The sequence below is a fragment of the Gossypium arboreum genome, chromosome 6 (genome assembly GCF_025698485.1).
Source record: "Gossypium arboreum isolate Shixiya-1 chromosome 6, ASM2569848v2, whole genome shotgun sequence".
In the NCBI taxonomy this organism is placed as follows: Eukaryota; Viridiplantae; Streptophyta; class Magnoliopsida; order Malvales; family Malvaceae; genus Gossypium; species Gossypium arboreum.
In genome coordinates, this window is record NC_069075.1 from 63,835,214 (window position 1) to 63,854,205 (window position 18,992).

Below are 18,992 nucleotides of genomic sequence, written 5' to 3' on the forward strand. Positions count from 1 at the left end.
TTGCAATTTTAACCTTAGGGTTTACAACTAGAGAAGCTTCCACAATTTTAATCAGATTAAGAAATCGATGATAACAAACATTTTGATAAGTTAATTTTCAGTTGTAATAACGAAATTTACCGAGTTTTCTCAAGCAGTAAAAAAAAATGGGTTTTAACTTTAAAACGATTTTTCACCAACAAGTTCAAGTTTTAGAAGGCACTTTGATGTGACATGTCAGATTCGGTCGTAACATCTAGGCCGAGTTTGGGTTGTTACAGTTAGTGGTATCAGAGCCAGGTTACAAAACTCGACTGTGGAATGAGTTTCTGAAAATTTTTCTCAAAGTTGGGGCTTTGAAAAGTTTTCCTAAAATTTGGTTTTGGAAAAGATGATTTCAAAGTAATTTGAAATGTTTTGAAACGACATTAATGGAAATATGGCACACTTAGTCTCCGACGCCAAATCTGTAAGTTCTCTACCATTAGTTATTGCTATGGATTGAAATATTATACTGAGAAACTACTATAGATAGCAGTGCTATACTAAAAATCTTTAGTTCGAGTAAACTGAGACTGTAAATGACTAGAAACTTTAGTAAGATCCCGATCTGCAAAAACAAAAACTTTAAATACTGTTTATCATAAAATATCCATTAATAATTACTGGAATTATAAACTGATGTCAAAAAATTTCTAAAAACAGATTAAGCGTATATCGATATGAGCGCTAGAGGTACTCGTGGAAGGGGTACACGAGGTCGTGGTAAAGGCCGAGAAAGTGTTAGAGCGGGGTCTTCAGCATCGAGTCACATGCCTGCTAGGAAGGCACCAGCCTTACCAATAACAAAGACAGGGTCTCATGATCGAGCAGCTGGGGATGATGCTTTATCCTAAGCAATGTTACGGGTTCTTGAAAGGGTTGCTGGAGCAAGTACGGGATTAGTGGGCCGAAGGTCAATTTCTAAGCGACTCCGATCTAATGGAGCAGAAATCTTTAAGGGTGTTTCTTGTGTAGCAGAATATTGGTTAGAGGCTACTGAGCGAATAATGGATGACCTTGATGGTATTGTGGAACAAAAGTTAAAAGGGGCAGTGCTTTTACTGCAAGATGAGGCCTACCAATGGTGGCTTACTGTAAGAGAAGGTACGCAGGCTGACCGTTTGACATGGGACTTTTTCAAGGCGACCTTTCAAGGTAAGTATGTGGGCGCAAGTTATGTGGACACCCGAAGGAAGGAATTTCTAAACTTGACCCAGGGGAATAAGACAGTGGCAGAGTATGAGGCGGAGTTTCTGCGGCCGAGTCGGTATGCTTGCTGGATAGTCGCAACTGAGTATGAATGTTGTGTGCTTTTCAAAGATGGCCTTCCAGATGAGTTGCATGTGATGATAGCCTCGCAGAGGGAGCGAGACTTTATGACTCTTGTTGAGAAGGCAAAAATTACCGAGGATGTAAAGCCCTCAGAACGCCAGAATCGTGAAAAAGACCGAGGCAGAAATAAGAGGGATTTTGGGCCCTCAAGTTATTTTGGAGGGCCTATGTAACACCCCAAGCCCGGCCCAGACGTTATAGTCGAATCCAACTTGCCACATTGAAGTTAAAAATTCATGTTTTGTTTTAGGGTTTTATAAACCGACTTTTGTTTAAGCTAACAAAGTGAATGGAAGCTGGGCACCAGGTAGGAATCCGTAACAGAGGAGGTGAGCCATGAAGGCTGCTTAAGTACCAAGCTCTTTAATTGGATCCAATCCTAGACATGCCCACAACCATTGCCACACTTGGTTGTAACGAGTTGAAATTTCTTTGAGTAGATATCTTTGATAAATCAAATAATCGTGACGTTGTGTTATTTTGAAAGCAAGTATCGTTTTGAAAACGCGTCCTAAGTCTAGCCCATTTGAATTATTATCAACCAGTTTGAAGTTATAAAAAAAATAAAATAATCCCAGAAAAGAAAAGAAAAGAAAAGAAAGTTAAAATGGCCTTATTACAACCCAAAAATAAACAGTAAATAAGATAACTAAAGAAAACCAATCACTTATTTCAAAAGCCCAAAAGCGATCACCATGGCTACTTTGAATCCCCTCCGGCTCCAAGCCCCCACATCAAGGCTCACCTGCAAGGTTAAAAAAGGGGTGAGTTTGGAAACTCAGTGTACGACAAGCCCCTTTCAGAGCCCAAAACAATATCAGCCTATTGGGCCTAAGCCCAAATTCAAGCTTAGCATATACTGGGCCGAAGCCTTCACATTATTCATATCACTAGGCCGAAGCCTTTTCATTATTCGTATCACTGGACTGAAGCCTTTAATGTAACAATATGGCCCACAGGCCCATTTCAATAATACGTGCAACATTAATGAACATATGCAAGCCCATTTGGGAAGACTACTCAACCCACCAACCGCTACTCTCCACCCGTACCAACCAAGCTTTCCATGTGGGGAATAACTCAACCCACCCAACCAAACTCTCCACTGGCAGCATAGCTACTTTATCATATAAGTGGAGGCCTAGCCTCTTTTAATAACTGGGGCAAAGGCCCTTTTCGATAAACTGGGGCAAAGCCCTTTTCGGTAAACTGGGGCAAAGCCCTTTTCGGTAACTGGGGCATAGCCCTTTTGCACTTCCTCCATCCATGTAAACCCAACCCATGCATAAATGAATACATCATGTGTATATCATACATATCATGTGCATATCGTATCAAATCATATATATATCAAAATCTCATGCATCAAACTCATAATTAAACCCTAGGGGTAAAATGGTCATTTTTACCTAGGGCAAAACAGTCATTTTCATATTATAAGGGTAATTTCGTAATTTTACCAAATATTAGGGTTTTCCATGTTCATTATCAGTTACTAACAATTTCATGTGTTTTGACAGCGATTCTAGCCCATTCTTAGCGAAACCGAGTTATTGGGCCAAAAACCCTTAACGGGCCCTACATAGCCGAATTAGTCATCTAGGCCCATTTTCCATAACGGTCTTAGCCGTATTAACGCACAATCTGATAGGATTCCATTTTTTACCAAATTTACCCAAATGGGCCCGGAAGCCTATTGGGCCCGATTTTAGCCCTTCGAGGCCCAATTTACCATCGTGCACTAAATCGTGCCCTTGCCTATTCCAATGATCCCGATCATCAAACTTAGCGAATCTAACTAACCTATGAGAGTTCGCATGCTCACGAGTCCTCGAAATGCCAAAATTTCAGCATTTTGGCTTTTCGACAAATATCGAGTTAAGCTACGAAAGAGGGTTCGTTACACACCTGATTTGTGATATTCCTTGACGAGATCTCCTGCGCGATTTCTCCTATAATCAACCACTTATAGATTAGATCATGTTAGTAATTAAACCAAATCGAAGGTTACCTATTAACACTTACATATTCGGCCACCATCCATAATGGCCCTAGAATTCATACCTTTGCCGAAATTGATGACTAGATCTAGATTTAGTCACTCCGATGATCCAAGCTTATCCAAATTGACACCCCATGCCTTGCTGCTCCTCCAACGTATCTACTCCACCATAGAACCCATATAAAAACAAATGAAGAAGCCGAATAAGGCTTATATCTCCAATCGGCCACCTCCCTAAACTATAGGAGTTTCGGCTTTTGTCAATAGTTACTATTGAAATCAATTTAGAATACGAATACTTACCACAGTCTCTCTTCTTGAATCTGTTTAAAGCCTAGAAGATAAAGTGATTGGCCACCAAAAAGTGAAGGAAAACAAAAAGTTACTGGTCAACAAGAAATCAAGACTCTGAGTTTGGCTTTTGTGACTTTTCGGCAAAAGTAAAGATAGAAGTAGTAGATGAACGGAGGAAAAGTGAGCAGGTTTGGAAAAGAAAAGGAAGGAAGAGTGGATGGAAGGGTGGTGGTTCGGCTAGAGAAGAAGAAAGAAAAAAGAATAAAAGAATAAAACTATAGTTTACAGAAGAAAACGGCACAGCTAAATTCCTAAATGCCGAAAATACTACCCTAACACCCCTCCGTCAAATCCTCCCTAATCCCTCAGAATCGGCTAACTCTATCTCCCTCTCAAATCCCTAAAATCTCTCCCCTTATCCCTCCTTAATCCATGCGTTTGACTGATTCAAACTCTCTCCCACAGAGTTCCATTCGGCTACAACTCCTGCATGCTCAAAGCATAAAAATTAACATCACCTTTGCCATCACAGGGAATCGAACCCAGGTCTTCCCCCAACCACTTACACGCTACTTTTTTAGCTCCCTAGTGGCGTCACTTAGCCACTTTTCTAGGGGCTCTTTTGTGATACATTTTACCCACAATTTTTAATAAGACCATCTATCCAAATCCCCTAACTTCTTAAGTCTAAAATTCAAAAATTCTACCAGGTTTCGGCCAACACATGGGCCTTCCACAAGCCCATTTACACCCTCCAATTATGAATTTCACAACCATATATCTAATTTTAAAAACTTTACCCAAATATCAAGAATCACGACAAAACTCGAAAATCAGGATATTACAGCCTAAGAAGAATCCTAGATTTGATGGGCCAGCCCGGGCTGGGGTTCCTATTGTTGTTGCTAGACCGCAGCCTTGCACTGATTGTGGGAGAGCTCACCAGGTTGAGTGCTGGAAATGAATTGGGGAGTGTTTTAGATGTGGTTCTATGGATAATCAGGTTAAGAACTGTACTCAAAGGCCTGCTCAGATGCAAGCTGCAGGTCAGGGCTATGTTCAGCCAGGGAGAGGTGGTTAGCACACTGAGAGGCCATGATCAGGTCAGAGGTGGAAACAGGTTTGGACGAGGTCGTGGAGCACCAGACAGAAGTGTTGGTAATACTGAGGCGAGGTAGCTTGGTCTATGCTACTCGTCGTCGAGAGGATGGTGATGCTTTTGACGTCATAACTGGTACGTTCTTAATTTATGATGTACCATACACTGCCTTAATTGATATTGGGTCTACACACTCGTATGTTGCATGCACTATGTCTGAAACATTGAGTATTCAGTTTGAAAGTACTGTTAATGAGATGATTGTGTTAAGTCCATTGGGACAGTCAGTTAGGGTAAATTAGTTATTTAGAGATGTTCCCCTAGAGGTTCAAGAAGTAGTCTTTTTGGTGGATTTGATGGAATTATCGTTGGCTGAATTCGACCATATATTGGGTATGGATTGGCTAGTGAAACATCTTGCGAGTTTGGATTGCGTTGCTAAGCGTATGGTATTGAGGACTACTGAGGGTGAGGAGGTGGTCATGATAGGAAAGCAAAAGGATTATCTGTCTAATGTAATTACAGCATTAAGGGCAGAGAAACTGGTTCACAAGGGTTACGAGGCATTTCTAGCTTATATCAGCATTTTTTATTCTATAGGTCTTTTTGTTGAAGATGTCAAAACTGTTAAGGAGTTTTCGGATGTATTTCCTGAAGAGCTCCCTGGGTTGCCTCTGAACCGTGAGGTCAAATTTGGTATTGAGCTCCTACCTGGAATAGCTCCAATGTCCATCGCCCCTTATAGGAATCCACTGAAGGAGCTGGTGGAGTTAAAAGCTCAAATTCAAGAGCTATTGGACTGAGGATTCATTCGACCGAGTGTGTCTCCATAGGGAGCACCGATGTTGTTTGTGAAGAAGAAGGATGGATTCATGCGCATGTGCATCGATTATCGTCAACTGAATAAACTGACTATCAAGAACAAGTACCCTTTATTGAGGATCGATGATTTGTTTGATCAGTTGCGAGGAACTACGGTGTTCTCCAAGATGGATCTTCGATCTGGGTACCGTTAGTTAAAGGCTAAGGAAGCTTATGTGTATAAAACAACGTTTAGGACTCGTTATGGTCACTACGAGTTTCTAGAGATGCCGTTTGGGTTGACGAATGCACCAGCTGCTTTCATGGATATGATAAACCGAGTATTTCAACCCTATCTGGACCGATTCATAGTAGTGTTCATAGACGATATTCTGGTGTATTCAAGAACTGAGGAGGATCCTGGTGCACATCTTCGGATTGTTCTGCAAATTTTGAGGGAGAAGCCCCTATACACGAAGTTCAGCAAGTGTGAGTTCTGGTTGCGAGAGGTGACATTTTTGGCTCACGTGGTGTCTATTGAGGGGATTAGGGTTGATCCACGAAAAATTGAAGCCGTATTGAATTGGAAACCACCAAAGACTGAATCTGAGATTCGAAGCTTTCTGGGTCTGGCTGGGTATTACAGACGTTTTGTTGAGGGGTTTTCACTTATTGCTGCACCTTTGACCAAGTTATTGCGTAAAGGGGTCCCATTCGTTTGGACTGATAAACAACAAGAGAGTTTTGAGAAACTGAAGAGTGTTCTGACTGAGGCCCCTATTTTGATACAGCCCGAGGCTGGAAAGGAATTTACTGTCTATAGTGATGCGTCGCGTATTGGATTGGGTTGTGTGTTGATCCAAGAGGGTAAGGTGGTTACGTATGCATCTCGTCAGCTTAAGCCTCATGAGATGAATTACCCTACTCATGATTTGGAGTTAGATGCGGTGGTGTTCGCACTGAAGATTTGGAGGCATTACCTGTACGATGAAAAGACAATTATTTACACAGACCATAAAAAGCCTCAAGTACCTCCTTACTCAGAAGGAGTTGAACCTTAGGCAATGAAGGTGGATAGATTTTCTTAAGGATTATGATTGTTCAATTGAGTACCACCCTAGTAAAGCTAATGTAGTAGCTGGCGTACTGAGCCGTAGGGTTGTATCTAATTTGAGAGCAATGTTTGCTCGTCTTAGCCTGTTCACTAATGGTGGCTTGTTAGCTGAACTGCAAGTGAGACCGACCTAGACTGATCAAATTATAGAGAAACAATTGTTGGATGAGTCATTAGTTTCTCGTTTTCGACTAGTCGAAAATGGTGAGACTACGAATATTGGGCTAAATAGTGAAGGAGTACTATGTTTCCGTAGGAGATTTTGTATACCGAAGGATTCTAATTTGAGGTAATCTATACTGCAAGAAGCACATGGTAGTCCGTATACTATGCATCCTGGCAGAAATAAGTTATATCAAGATCTTCGCGAGCTGTACTGGTGGCCAGGGCTTAAACACTAGGTTACTGATCATGTGGGTAAGTGCTTGACATGCCAGCAAGTTAAGGCTGAGCATTAACTACCTTCTGGGTTACTTCAACGAGTTAAAATTCCACTCTAGAAGTGGGAGAGGGTAACCATGGATTTTGTGAGTAGGCAACCCTTGACGTCTTCTAAGAAGGATTCGGTATGGGTGATTGTGGATCGATGACTAAATCTGCTCATTTTATACCGGTTCGTACTGATTACTCATTGTAGAAGTTGGCTAAGTTGTATGTGGCCGAGATTGTAAGACTGCATGTTGTACCAGTTTCTATCATACCTGACAGAGATCCTAAATTCACATCTCTATTCTGGAAGAAGTTACACGAGGCTTTGGGTACAAAACTGGATTTTAGCACTGCGTTCCACCCTCAGACAGATGGGCAGTCAAAGAGGGTGATTCAGATACTGGAAGACATATTAAGAAGTTGTGTAATTGATTTAGAGGTAGCTGAGAGAATTATTTACCGTTCGGAGAGTTTGCGTATAACAACAGCTACCAGTCTAGTATTCGAGTGGCACCGTACGAGGCATTATATGGTTGTAGGTGTCGTACTCCTACCTGTTGGACTGAGTTGGGTAAGTGGCAGATTTTGGGGCTAGAATTAATTTCTTATACTGAAGACAAGGTGAAACTGATTTGAGATTGATTAAAGGGAGCGTCTGAAAGGCAGAAGTCTTATGCAGACTTAAAGGTAAAAAGATTGAGTACTCTGTGGGAGATTATGTCTTTCTTAAAGTCTCACAATGGAAGAAAATTTTAAGGTTTGGGCGGAAAGGCAAGCTTAGCCTTAGGTTTATTCGGCCTTACCGAGTGTTTAAGTGCGTGGGATCGGTAGCTTATCAACTTGAGCTGCCTCTAGAGTTGGATATGATTCACGACGTGTTTCATGTGCCAGTAGAGGAAATCAAGGTTAGGCCTAATTTAACCTTCGAGGAAGAACTGGTACAGATATTGGATCATGACGTTAAGGTGCTGAAAAAGAAAATTGTTTCGTTGGTAAAAGTGATGTGGCGTACTCACAGTTCTGACAAAGCCACGTGGGAACCAGAAGAGGCGAAGCGACATCAATACCCTCACTTATTCTAACCAGGTAAATGTTGAGGCCAAAATTTCTCTAAGCGGGTAGAGTTGTAACGCCCTAAAAATTTAGGGTCTATAATTTTGCGTGTTTTGGCATAAAATTCGTGTTTACTTTATTTGACAAGTAATTTGGGTATGTGTGGGGGTTATTAAAAAGCCTGGAATCGAGTTTGGGCCTTGGTAAATTTTTAATTGTCTTTAAGTGAAGTTGGCTGCTAGTAGTTGGGGTTTATGTTAAGGTGTATGTATGTTCATGACACAAAAGAGCTTATGACAAGGAGGCAAGTGGTGTATTGAGCTATTGAGAGGGGCTTGGGTTCAAATCCCATGGAAAAAAAGGGCATTTATTTTGCTATCAGGGGACGGTAAGAGTTGTGTGGGATTTGAACTTTGGTGATGGAGAGTTTGAATTGGTCTTGGGGTTGGTTGTGGATGATATCTAGGAGGGATAAGGGGAGAGAATCATAGAGATTTTCAAGGAGTTTGAGATTGCAAAGAGTTGTAGCTGATTGGGGAGTTTTGGGTAGGCAAATTCAGCTAGAGGTCCCTTTGTGTGCATTTTCAACCGTTGAAGAGGTTGAAGGCACTTTTCTTTGTGCAAATTTGGCTTTGGGCATTTTTGGTACCGAATTGGTATTTTGGTTCTTGGTTGGCCAAACTTTGTTTTTCGTCTTTCACAACCATAGTTGATTACATTAGTCTTTCTTTCTCTCTTCAACCACTTTTCTTCTACTCTCGATATTCCTCTATGCCTGGTCGAATCTAACATCTCCCCTTCTGCTTTTCTTTCATTCTTGACCAAATGTTGTTTTATTTCTCCCTCGTTATTTGACTTTCTCTGGGTTTCTTTGCTAGCTGAAGCCTCTCTTCATCTTTTTGCCCCCTTCTTTTCTTCTGTTTCCTCTTGGCATACTCTTTTCTTTTTAGGCTGAATACCCTTTATCTTTGTGGTTAACCATTTTCAGATACTCTGCTGTTTTTGGATTAGGCGAATACTCCTCTGTTCTTCTGGTGTTGCACTATTGTGGTTTTCATAGGATTCTCAAACGATCGGTAAGGGTTGAGGTTATGCTTCTTTCAATTCTTTTTTTTTAGCTGAATGTTTTTCCTTTGGTTCTTCGAGTATCGATTTATGATTCCTTCCTTATTTCTAGGGTTCTTCAAGGAGTAGTGGTGCACAAGTGGTTTTGAAGCAACCACAGCCTTTTTCCCTCAAGTATTCATTAAGGTAATATGCTATCTCATTTTTTGGGGTTAAGCCGAATGTGGTTTTTGTGTTAATGGGATAGTAGTTGTTACTAACTATCAAGATCTACTTGGAACTCAGATTCTCGTCAAAGGGTGTAATCAATTGTGGGTTAGCGACCTTAGCGGTTTAGGCCACCCTCTTTCAATCAAGGTAAGATGGTGTGTTTTGGATAAAATGTTATGATGCGGTTAAGTTGAATCATCAATTAATTAACTAAAAGTCTTGATGACTGTAGATTCAGTATACGTGGGATTTATCGTGCGTCTCGCCAAACAAGTGTGTATTCACACCTCTCTTTGCTGTGAATCGGCAAAAGCAAAAAAGCTGAAAAGCCAAAACGTCGGCATCTGATACACCACGGGCGTGCGAATGCTAGTGTGATAATTCGAGCCCACAAATAATGGGCGACAGACTATAGAGGCCACCATGAGCGTTCTAGTGGGCTTGGGTCGTTATGGGCCTCGTTGGGCCAAGATGGGTCGTGTGGGCCCAATGGGCTTGTGGGCCTCACCCATATAAAACTTACGGTAAGCGAAAAATAATAGAGTGGGCTATGGTGAACGCATAGTTGCGACTGGATCTGGGCTAAATGGGCCACACGAGTGTGTGGGCCCACTTGAGCTGAGTAATGGGCTTTGGGCCCATTTACACCATTTTGGTCACATTGGTTATCTGAATCGCTCAAGGCGATGGTAGACCTTCTGAGAGGTCGTTATCTGTACCGAGACCCAAAAGTTAGTGAAATGTCCAAAATACCCCTAATGGATAGAAATGGCCATTATACCCTAGAGGTAGGCCGATTGATCAGTGTATGATATATGCATGACTGTATCTGAGTATGAGACCTTAGTATACATGTAATATTTCTTTTTGACATGACATTCTGCATTGGGGTTGGGATTCTGATTTGGAGGAAGTACTGTACTAGTGGTTTTGACACGTTTTTACCATTTTGGTGGCTTTGCCACGTGTTCTGATATTAGTGGCTACGCCACGTTTACTGTTTTTAGTAGCGTCGCTGCGATAATGGTGTGTTGGTTGGGTGGGTCGATTTAATCCTCACATGGTGTGTTGGTTGGTATGGGTGGTGTGTTGGTTGGATTGGGATAGGTTGCATACCTCCACTGTACTAATACTGTTTTGGGCTTAGGCCCACACTGTTACTGTATAGGGCTATGGCCCAGACTTTACTGTTATTTAATAGGGCTCAAGCCCTGGCTGTTTCTGTATACACTGTTACTTTTTGACTGGTAGGGGATTACACACTGAGTTTTCATAAACTCACCTTCCTTTCAACTGTGCAGGTAATCCTTAGCCTTAGACAATTTGGAGCCGCGAGGGACTCAGAAGTGGCCACATGATCGCAGATGATTTGTTTATGACTTAATTTATTCAAAGATTTAATATTTGGGTTTTAATTATGTAATAAGGCCATTTGGGGGATTTTAACTTTTATTGGGCTTTTGATTTTGTATTTTAAACTGCTAGAGTAGGAATATCGAGTTTTCAAAATAATAACGGTTTTAAAGAAAAAAAACTTGCAATTTTAACCTTAGGGTTTACAACTAGAGAAGCTTCTGTGATTCTAATTGGATTAAGAAATCAATGATAAAAAAGGTTTTGATAAGTTAATTTTCAGTTGTAATAACAAAATTTACCGAGTTTTCTCAAGCAATAAAAACAAAATGGGTTTTAACTTTAAAACAGTTTTTCACCAACAAGTTCAAGTTTTAGAAGGCACTTCGATGTAACACATCAGATTCGGTCGTAACATCTAGGCCGGGTTTGGGGTGTTACAAGGGGTGCAGTTAGGAGACTGCATATAAATATTTAATTAGGTAAGGAAGTGACATAATTATGTGTTTGGCTTAGTGGTTGTGTGCTCTGGAAGTGTCTAGGAAGTCATGGGTTCAAGCCCTGGCTTCCACAAAATTTTGGTTTTTTGAGGATAATACACTATCTTTGGCCAGTAGGGTTATAAGTTTATTTTGGTAAAGTATGATATAAAAAGCTTGCTAGTCTAGTGGATAGTGGCATGTGGAGTGTGCTAGTGGTTTGAAGTTCGAATCCTTGCTTGTGCAAATGGAGGTTATTTTTGTTGCTGGCCATGGAAGGAAGTTGTGATTGACCGAAACACCAAGAATTTGAATAGGTTTGAATGGATTGGTTGTTGGCCGAATCTAAGGAGATGGAGGGGAGGAAATTGTGGAGGAAATTGAGGAGTTTGAGTGGTTTGAAGGTGTTGTGCCGAAATTGGACTGTTGGAACATAGAGTTTCGGTTTAGGTAGGGGTGTATGGCGGAGTAAGTGGAAGTTTGTTGACCGAATAGAGGGGTTCTTGTTAGCAAATTTCAGTCATAGTCTAGCTGGTGGCCGAATCCTCTCCTTACTTTTTAGGTTTTCAAATAGTTCATTTTGTGTTTTCTCTTCTTTTGGTTTCGAGTAGTCCCTAAAGTTTCCAAGTGTGCTACCGATTTCCCCTTATTCTTGGTCAATTTCTTTTGTCCCCTATCTTATTTTTTACCGATTTTACCTTCTCCTCTGTCTCAACTTGGCCAATTGCTTGAGTAACACTTCCCTCTCCATCGATTCTTCCTTGCTCTTCTTTTGTGTTGGCCGAACCCTTATACTCTATTTTGCAAACCAGACACCTTGTTTCAATATTCTTTCTTCTTTTGGCCAAATAATTCTTGGTCAAATACCGATGGCATTTGTGGCCAATTCTTCTCTCCCTCTCAATCGTACTAAATTCTCTTGCTAAAATCGAATACCCCTTTGGTTATTCAGGCGGCGTGTAGACTGGGGTCTTGGCTGTTTATTGGGGCACGATCTCCATAGTCAAGGGGTTAGGCCGATTGTTCCTTCACGTCAAGTGATCTTTTCCCTCGTGGTAAGTACTTTAAGTAGTGATTATATTGATAAGGGATTTTAACTTCTAATGAATCGGCTAACTGCTTCGTAAAGGTTAATGCTTTGGTGAGAGTACGTTGGGTTTGGAGCAAGATGGGTTATGCGATAGTTCGATTAGTAAGTAGCGATGACCCGATTAAAGTATTGGTGATACTATGGTTTTTGGATTAACCCCAAATATGAACTAATGGTGGAGTTTTTTTTGTGAATCATAGGTGCTTTAAATTTCGGAAGTGTTGAGGCCACAGTTTCGTTACAGGTGTGTAACCACACTGCCATACTCGTAAATCGGCAAAAGCCAAAATAAGTGACTGTAGGCACCACACGAGCTTGCGCTCACTCGTGTGGTAATTCGAACGCCTAACGTGGGCCCACACGGGTAAACCATACGGACGTGTGAAGAATATTGGTCCAGGCTGTGTAGACCACACGGCCAAGGTCATTTTTGGGCTTTGTGGGCCACATAGGCATATGGGCCGACATGGGCCTACAATATGGGCCTTAGGCCCATTTTCACTGTTTGACTATTGTTGTTTGATGGGTCACCCGAGACAACTGTGGACCTACTGTGGGGTCGGTAAGTATACTAGACCCCCTTATGTGATAAGATGACGATATTGCCTTATGTGATAAAATGACGATTTTACCCTTATGTGATAAGATGACGATATTACCTGAAGTGATAAAATGATGATTTTACCCTTATGTGATAAGATGAGGATATTACCTTATGTGATAAAGTGACGATTTTACCCTTATGTGATAAAATGACAATATTGCCCTCATGTGATAAAATGACGATTTTGCCCTCACGTGATAAAATGACGATTTTGCCCTCACGTGATAAAATGACGATTTTGCCCTTATGTGATAAAATGACCGATATACCCTTATAGGGTAAGATGACCAAAATACCTTCTTAGGGTAGAATAACCGAAATATCCGTATAGGGTAAAATGACTGTAATACCCCTGTAGGGTAAAATGACTGATTTGCCCCATGATGTGTATGACTGTATTTGAGCATTCCACATTATATGTATGTTGCATCCATGTAAAATACTATGATACGATGCATGACATGTGGTTGCCCAAGACGACTGTGGACCTACTGATGGCTTTAAGCCTATTACTAGCAGCTCTGCTGCAATTACTGATTAGTGCCGCAACCGATGCCATATTTGGAGTGTAGGGATGGGTGGGTCGATTTTATCCCTACATGGAGTGTAAGGCTGGATGGAGTGGAGTGTAGAGGATAGATGGGTAGGATTTTCTATTTGCATTCTGTACTGGTTATTGTTACTCCATTGATCATGGTTATTGCACTGATTACTGCCACTGCTATTGTTTCTGTACTAGGCCAAGGCCCTAACTGATATTGAACTGTTATTGACATGGGCTTAGGCCAGACTGTGTTGTTCACTGTTGTTTATTATTGAGATTACACATTGAGTTTTCGTAAACTCACCCATTTGTCTAACTATACAGGTAATCCTTAGGCAGATCTGTACTACAAGGGACTCGGAGGTGGACACACAATAGCTAACGCTTCCGAAATTATCTTTTAATTTATAAGTAGTGTTATTTGGGTTTTATGTAAAAGGCCTCTTTAAGTTTTATTATTTAATTTGGGCTTTATTATTTTATTATGATTTATGACTGCTAGTGGTAAGATGCGGGTTTTCAAAAGATATGCATGATTTACTAAAATACCATGAATACGCAAAACCATTTTAGAAGCTTCCGTGATAAATGAGATTTTGGAATTAATAACGTTTTAAAGTAAATACTTTTTGATAGTGATGCAAGTTTTAAGATGCAAGTTTTAAAATTATTCTCTAGATCACACAAAGAGACTAAATCAACATTGGGCTTCTCAAACGATATCATGTTTTACGAAAAACACTTCAATGTGACATTACTAGATTCGGTCATAACGTCTAGGCCGGGTTTCGGGTGTTACAGAAATTGTAATTAATTGACACAATACTTAATCAGTGCATGTTTATTCTTCTAAGGTAGCTGAAGGTTAAATTAGCAATGTATCTGGTGATACACTTGCCTTGCATAACTTGCAAGATTATTGTGATTAAACTGTTTCAAGGTAATGATACCTTGTTACCTCACATAGTCTTTTATGTGCTTATTAAATTTAATTAATTGTTTGAATTTACATAGGGATATGCAAGAGATTAGTTCAATTTAATAAGTATGTATGTGCAATAACATGTTTGCTTATTAAAATTTGTTTAACCATTTGAGTTAACATAAGGATATGTTAAGAGATGAATGGATTTGTGTAGGTGAATATGTTCATAAGTTAGGAAATTACCAAGTTTCCTTGAATTTATTCATAACAATATAAACATGAGTTTAATAATTCTAAGTTAGAGAAATGTAATTAATCAAACATAATTATGTCATCTTGATTAAATCATATTTCAAATCATGCATTAGAACTTTTATTTTTATTTAGTTTTAAATTTTATATTTCTTAATCACCCTTTTCAAAACAAAATATTTTTCCTCACCAAAGTGTTTTAAATAGCATTCATAAATAATTCTTTTCACAGTCTCTGTGGGTACAATAACTCAATGTTTACTTATCACTTTATTACTTGCCTTGAATAACTTGCAAGATTATTATGATTAAACTGTTTCAAGGTAAGGATACCTTGTTACCTCACATAGTCTTTTATGTGCTTATTAGATTTAATTAAACGTTTGAATTGACATAGGAATATGCAAGAGATTAGTTCAATTTAATGAGTATGTATGTGCAATAACATGTTTGCTTATTAAAATTTGTTTAATCGTTTGAATTAACATATGGATATGTTAAGAGATGAATGGATTTGTGTAGGTGAATATTTTCTATAAGTTACCAAATTATCGAGTTGCCGTGAATTTATTCGTAACAACATAAACATGAGTTTAATAATTCTAAGTTAGAGAAATGTGATTAATCCAACACAATTATGTCATCTTGATTAAATCATATTTTGGAATCGTGCATTAGAACTTTTACTTTTATTTATTTTTAAATTTTATATTTCTTAATCACCATTTTCAAAACAAAGTATTTTTCCTCACCAAAGTGTTTTAAATAGCATTCATAAATAATTCTTTTCACAGTCTCTGTGGGTATGATAACTCGACATTTACTTGTCACTTTATTACTTGTTGGAATTGTGTACACTTGCACATTTCCATCGTTCCAAGTTTTTGGCGTCGTTGCCGGTGACTGTTTTAAAAGGTCATTATTTGTGAATTTGTTAGTTTTGCATTTTGGTTTAATTTTTTGTTTAAATTTTAACTTAATTAATTTTTCTGTGATTATTTCAGATGTTTATGGGTATTGACCGAATTATTGACCTACTCCCCGTAGACCCTGAGATAGAAAGAACTTTTCGAGAGCGAAGAAGACAAGCAAGTTAGAGAACGACCGAAGAAATGAAATTTGAAAATCTAAATCAAGGAAATGGAGCAAACCCTACTCAAAATCCTATCCTTATTACTGATGATAGGAATAGAGCTTTAAGACAGTATGTCGTGCCAGTGTCTAATGATCTTAATCCGGGTATTAAGAGACCCGAAATCGAGGCACAATAGTTCAAGTGAAGCCAGTCATGTTCTAGATGCTTCAGATAGTGGGCAATTTAGCGGAATGCCTATCGAAGATCCTCACCTACATTTAAGACTATTTATGGAGGTGAGTGATTCTTTCAAGTTAGCCGGAGTACCTGAAGATGCATTACGATTGAAGTTATTCCCATATTCACTAAGGGACAGAGCTCAAGCCTGGTTGAACTCATTGCCACCAAACTCAGTTTCTATATGGCAAGAGTTAGCAGAAATATTCCTTATGAAGTATTTCCCGCCTAGCAAGAATGCTAAGTTGAGGAACGAGATCACTGCTTTCCAACAAATGGATGATGAGTCATTGTATGAGGCATGGGAAAGGTACAAAGAGTTATTACAAAAGTGCCCTCATCACAGAATCCCACATTGCATCCAATTTAAGACATTTTATAATGGTCTCAATGCTCACACGAGGATGGTAGTGGATGCTTCTGCTAATGGTGCTCTCCTTTCTAAGTCTTATAACGAGGCTTATAAAATCATTGAGAGGATCGCCAGTAACAATTACCAATGGCTAACCAATTGAGCAGCATCAGGAAGATGGGTTGTTGGAATACATGAAATAGACGCTCTTATTTCACTCACATCTCAAGTATCCTCAATATCCTCAATGCTTAAAAATCTTACTACTAATTGGTCTAATAGTTTTGCAGCACAGCCACGAAATCAATTTGAAAATATAGCATGTGGTTATTGTGGGGAAGGACATTTGTTCGAAGAATGACCATCGAACCCAGAATCCATGTACTACATAGGTAATTAGAACCAAAATCGAGGAAGGCAAGGACTACAATCCAATTTCTATAACCCATCGTGGTGAAATCACTCGATTTTTCCTAGCGTAACCAAGGGGTTGGAACTAGTAATACTTACGCCCAACCTAGATTGACCCAGCTACCTAGTTTTTCCTAACAAGTTCAGAAACCAACCCAAGCTGAACTATCCAATGGCTTAGAAAATTTATTGAAGGCATACATGGCCAAGAATGATGCCTTAATCCAAAGCCAAGTAGCTATATTGAAAAACTGGAAAACCAAATGGGCCAACTTGCAACTGAACTCAAGAACCGACCACAAAGTGTTTTACCTAGTGATATGGAGAATCCGAGGAATCCAGGGAAGGAGCATTGTAAAGCATTGACATTGATGAGTGGAAAGACATTAGAGCCTAACACCGTCGAAGTTCAAAAGGAGCCAGCTGACGCTCAAGAATCAGAGGAAGATCAACCGAGTGTTGAAATTCCAGTTTCACTAGAACTAGAGTCTGCAAAATCTAACAAAGTAAACTCAGAACTAGCTAATTCTGATCAACTAACAACTCTGTTAGATGTAGAATCACCACAGAAGATGAATCAACCAATTCCAGTAAAGAAACCATCACCACCCTACTCTTAAAGGCTTCAAAAGCAGAAGCAGGAGATTACGTACTCAAGCAACTTCATATCAACATCATGTTGGTTGAAGCACTCGAGAAAATGTCAAACTACGTCAAATTCATGAAAGATATCTTGTCCAAAAAATGAAGACTTGTAGAATTTGAGACGATAGCTCTGACAAAGGAATGCAATGCATATCTTCAAGAATAACTACCCACAAAGTTAAATGATCCTCGATGTTTTACCATACCTTACAACATTGGAGCAATATATTGTGGTAAGGCACTATGTCACTTAGGTGTGAGTATAAACTTGATGCCTATGTCAATATTTAGAAAGTTGGGGATAGGTGAAGTTAGACCTAATACGGTTACTGTAATGCCCCGTACCGAGACCGTTGTCGGAGTCGAACACGAGGTGTTAACGGACTTAATTCATTTGCTTACAGAATTCATTTTAAAATTTCCAGACAAGCTGGCTAACTGCATCATAGTCACTTTAAAAATCATATCTCGAGTTTCAAAACTTGAAAACCAATTCCATAAATTTTTCCTGAAACTAGACTCATATATCCATCTAAAATTTTTTTTCTAGAATTTTTGGTCAGGCCAATTAGTACAGTTTATTAGTTAAAGTCTCCCCTGTTTTAGGGTTCGACTACTCTGACCTCCATGCATTACAACTTAGATATCTCCCTGTACAGAGCTTCAATACTTATTCTGTTTGTTTCTAATGAAACTAGACTCAAAACGAAATCTGTACATATAAGGCATGACTTCTAATTATCTCTGGTTAATTTATGGTGAATTTCCAAAATCAGATCAGGGGATCAAAAAAATGCTCTAGCCCTGTTTCACGAAAACTTAAACATCTCATAAAATACGGCTCATATGGATGTTTCGTTTCTTTCATATGAAAATAAACTCATCAAAATTCGAATACATAATTTATTCACTATTTAATTCCATTCCTACTATTTTTAGTGATTTTTCAAATTCACATCACTGCTACTGTCAGCATCTATTTTAAGGTAAATTTTACCTATTTCATAATTTTCCATGAATCAATTAGTAAATTGACATACATTATTTTCAAGTATAATCACGATTAACCATGACGTACGTAGCCATTCCAATGGCTAATCATTACCAAACATTTCCACACCACTTAATAACCATATCATAAGACCATATATACAAAATGACCATAATGTTATACTCAAAATTTACAAGCCATTTTCGCATGGCTATACGAATATACATTACCAAAAGATATTTAATTAACAACAAGGGTTAGCCCTATACATGCCATTATCAAAGATCAACTAAAAATATACCAAAAGGGCTTAGATAGTGTGGAAGACTTCGACTTTGACACTCCCGAGTCCGATAGCTGACGAACAAAATCTATAAAACGGAGAATTAAAGCAACAGAATAAGCATTTTGATGCTTAGTAAGTTTTAAGTAATGAAATTATTTACAACTAAAGTATAGCGTTCGTATGACTAAATGAATAATTGCATATACGCATATTCCCAAAATCATACTTACTTCACGCTTCAACCATTTTATTCATACACTCAGGATCAAACCTAACTAAAGGCAGGAAGGTTGTTAATCAATTGAGCGAATACTATTTAAAAGGAATC

General features: G+C 39.1%; 1 protein-coding gene and 1 non-coding gene across 2 annotated transcripts; one reads left to right on the forward strand and one right to left on the reverse strand.

Moving 5' to 3' along the window:
- The first annotated feature begins 878 nt into the window (after positions 1–878).
- LOC108484832 (uncharacterized) lies at positions 879–1,526 on the forward strand. Its single transcript, XM_017788726.1, has one exon. The coding sequence runs from the start codon at positions 879–881 to the stop codon at positions 1,524–1,526; it is 648 nt and encodes a 215-aa protein (XP_017644215.1).
- Positions 1,527–16,221: 14,695 nt separating this feature from the next.
- LOC128294805 (small nucleolar RNA R71) lies at positions 16,222–16,328 on the reverse strand. Its single transcript, XR_008285112.1, has one exon. It is a non-coding gene; the product is annotated as a small nucleolar RNA R71 (small nucleolar RNA).
- Between the last annotated feature and the right edge of the window lie 2,664 nt (positions 16,329–18,992).

Excerpts from the sequence above, each read along its gene's own strand:
- LOC108484832 (XM_017788726.1), top strand. The coding sequence starts at position 879 with ATGTTACGGGTTCTTGAAAGGGTTGCTGGAGCAAGTACGGGATTAGTG.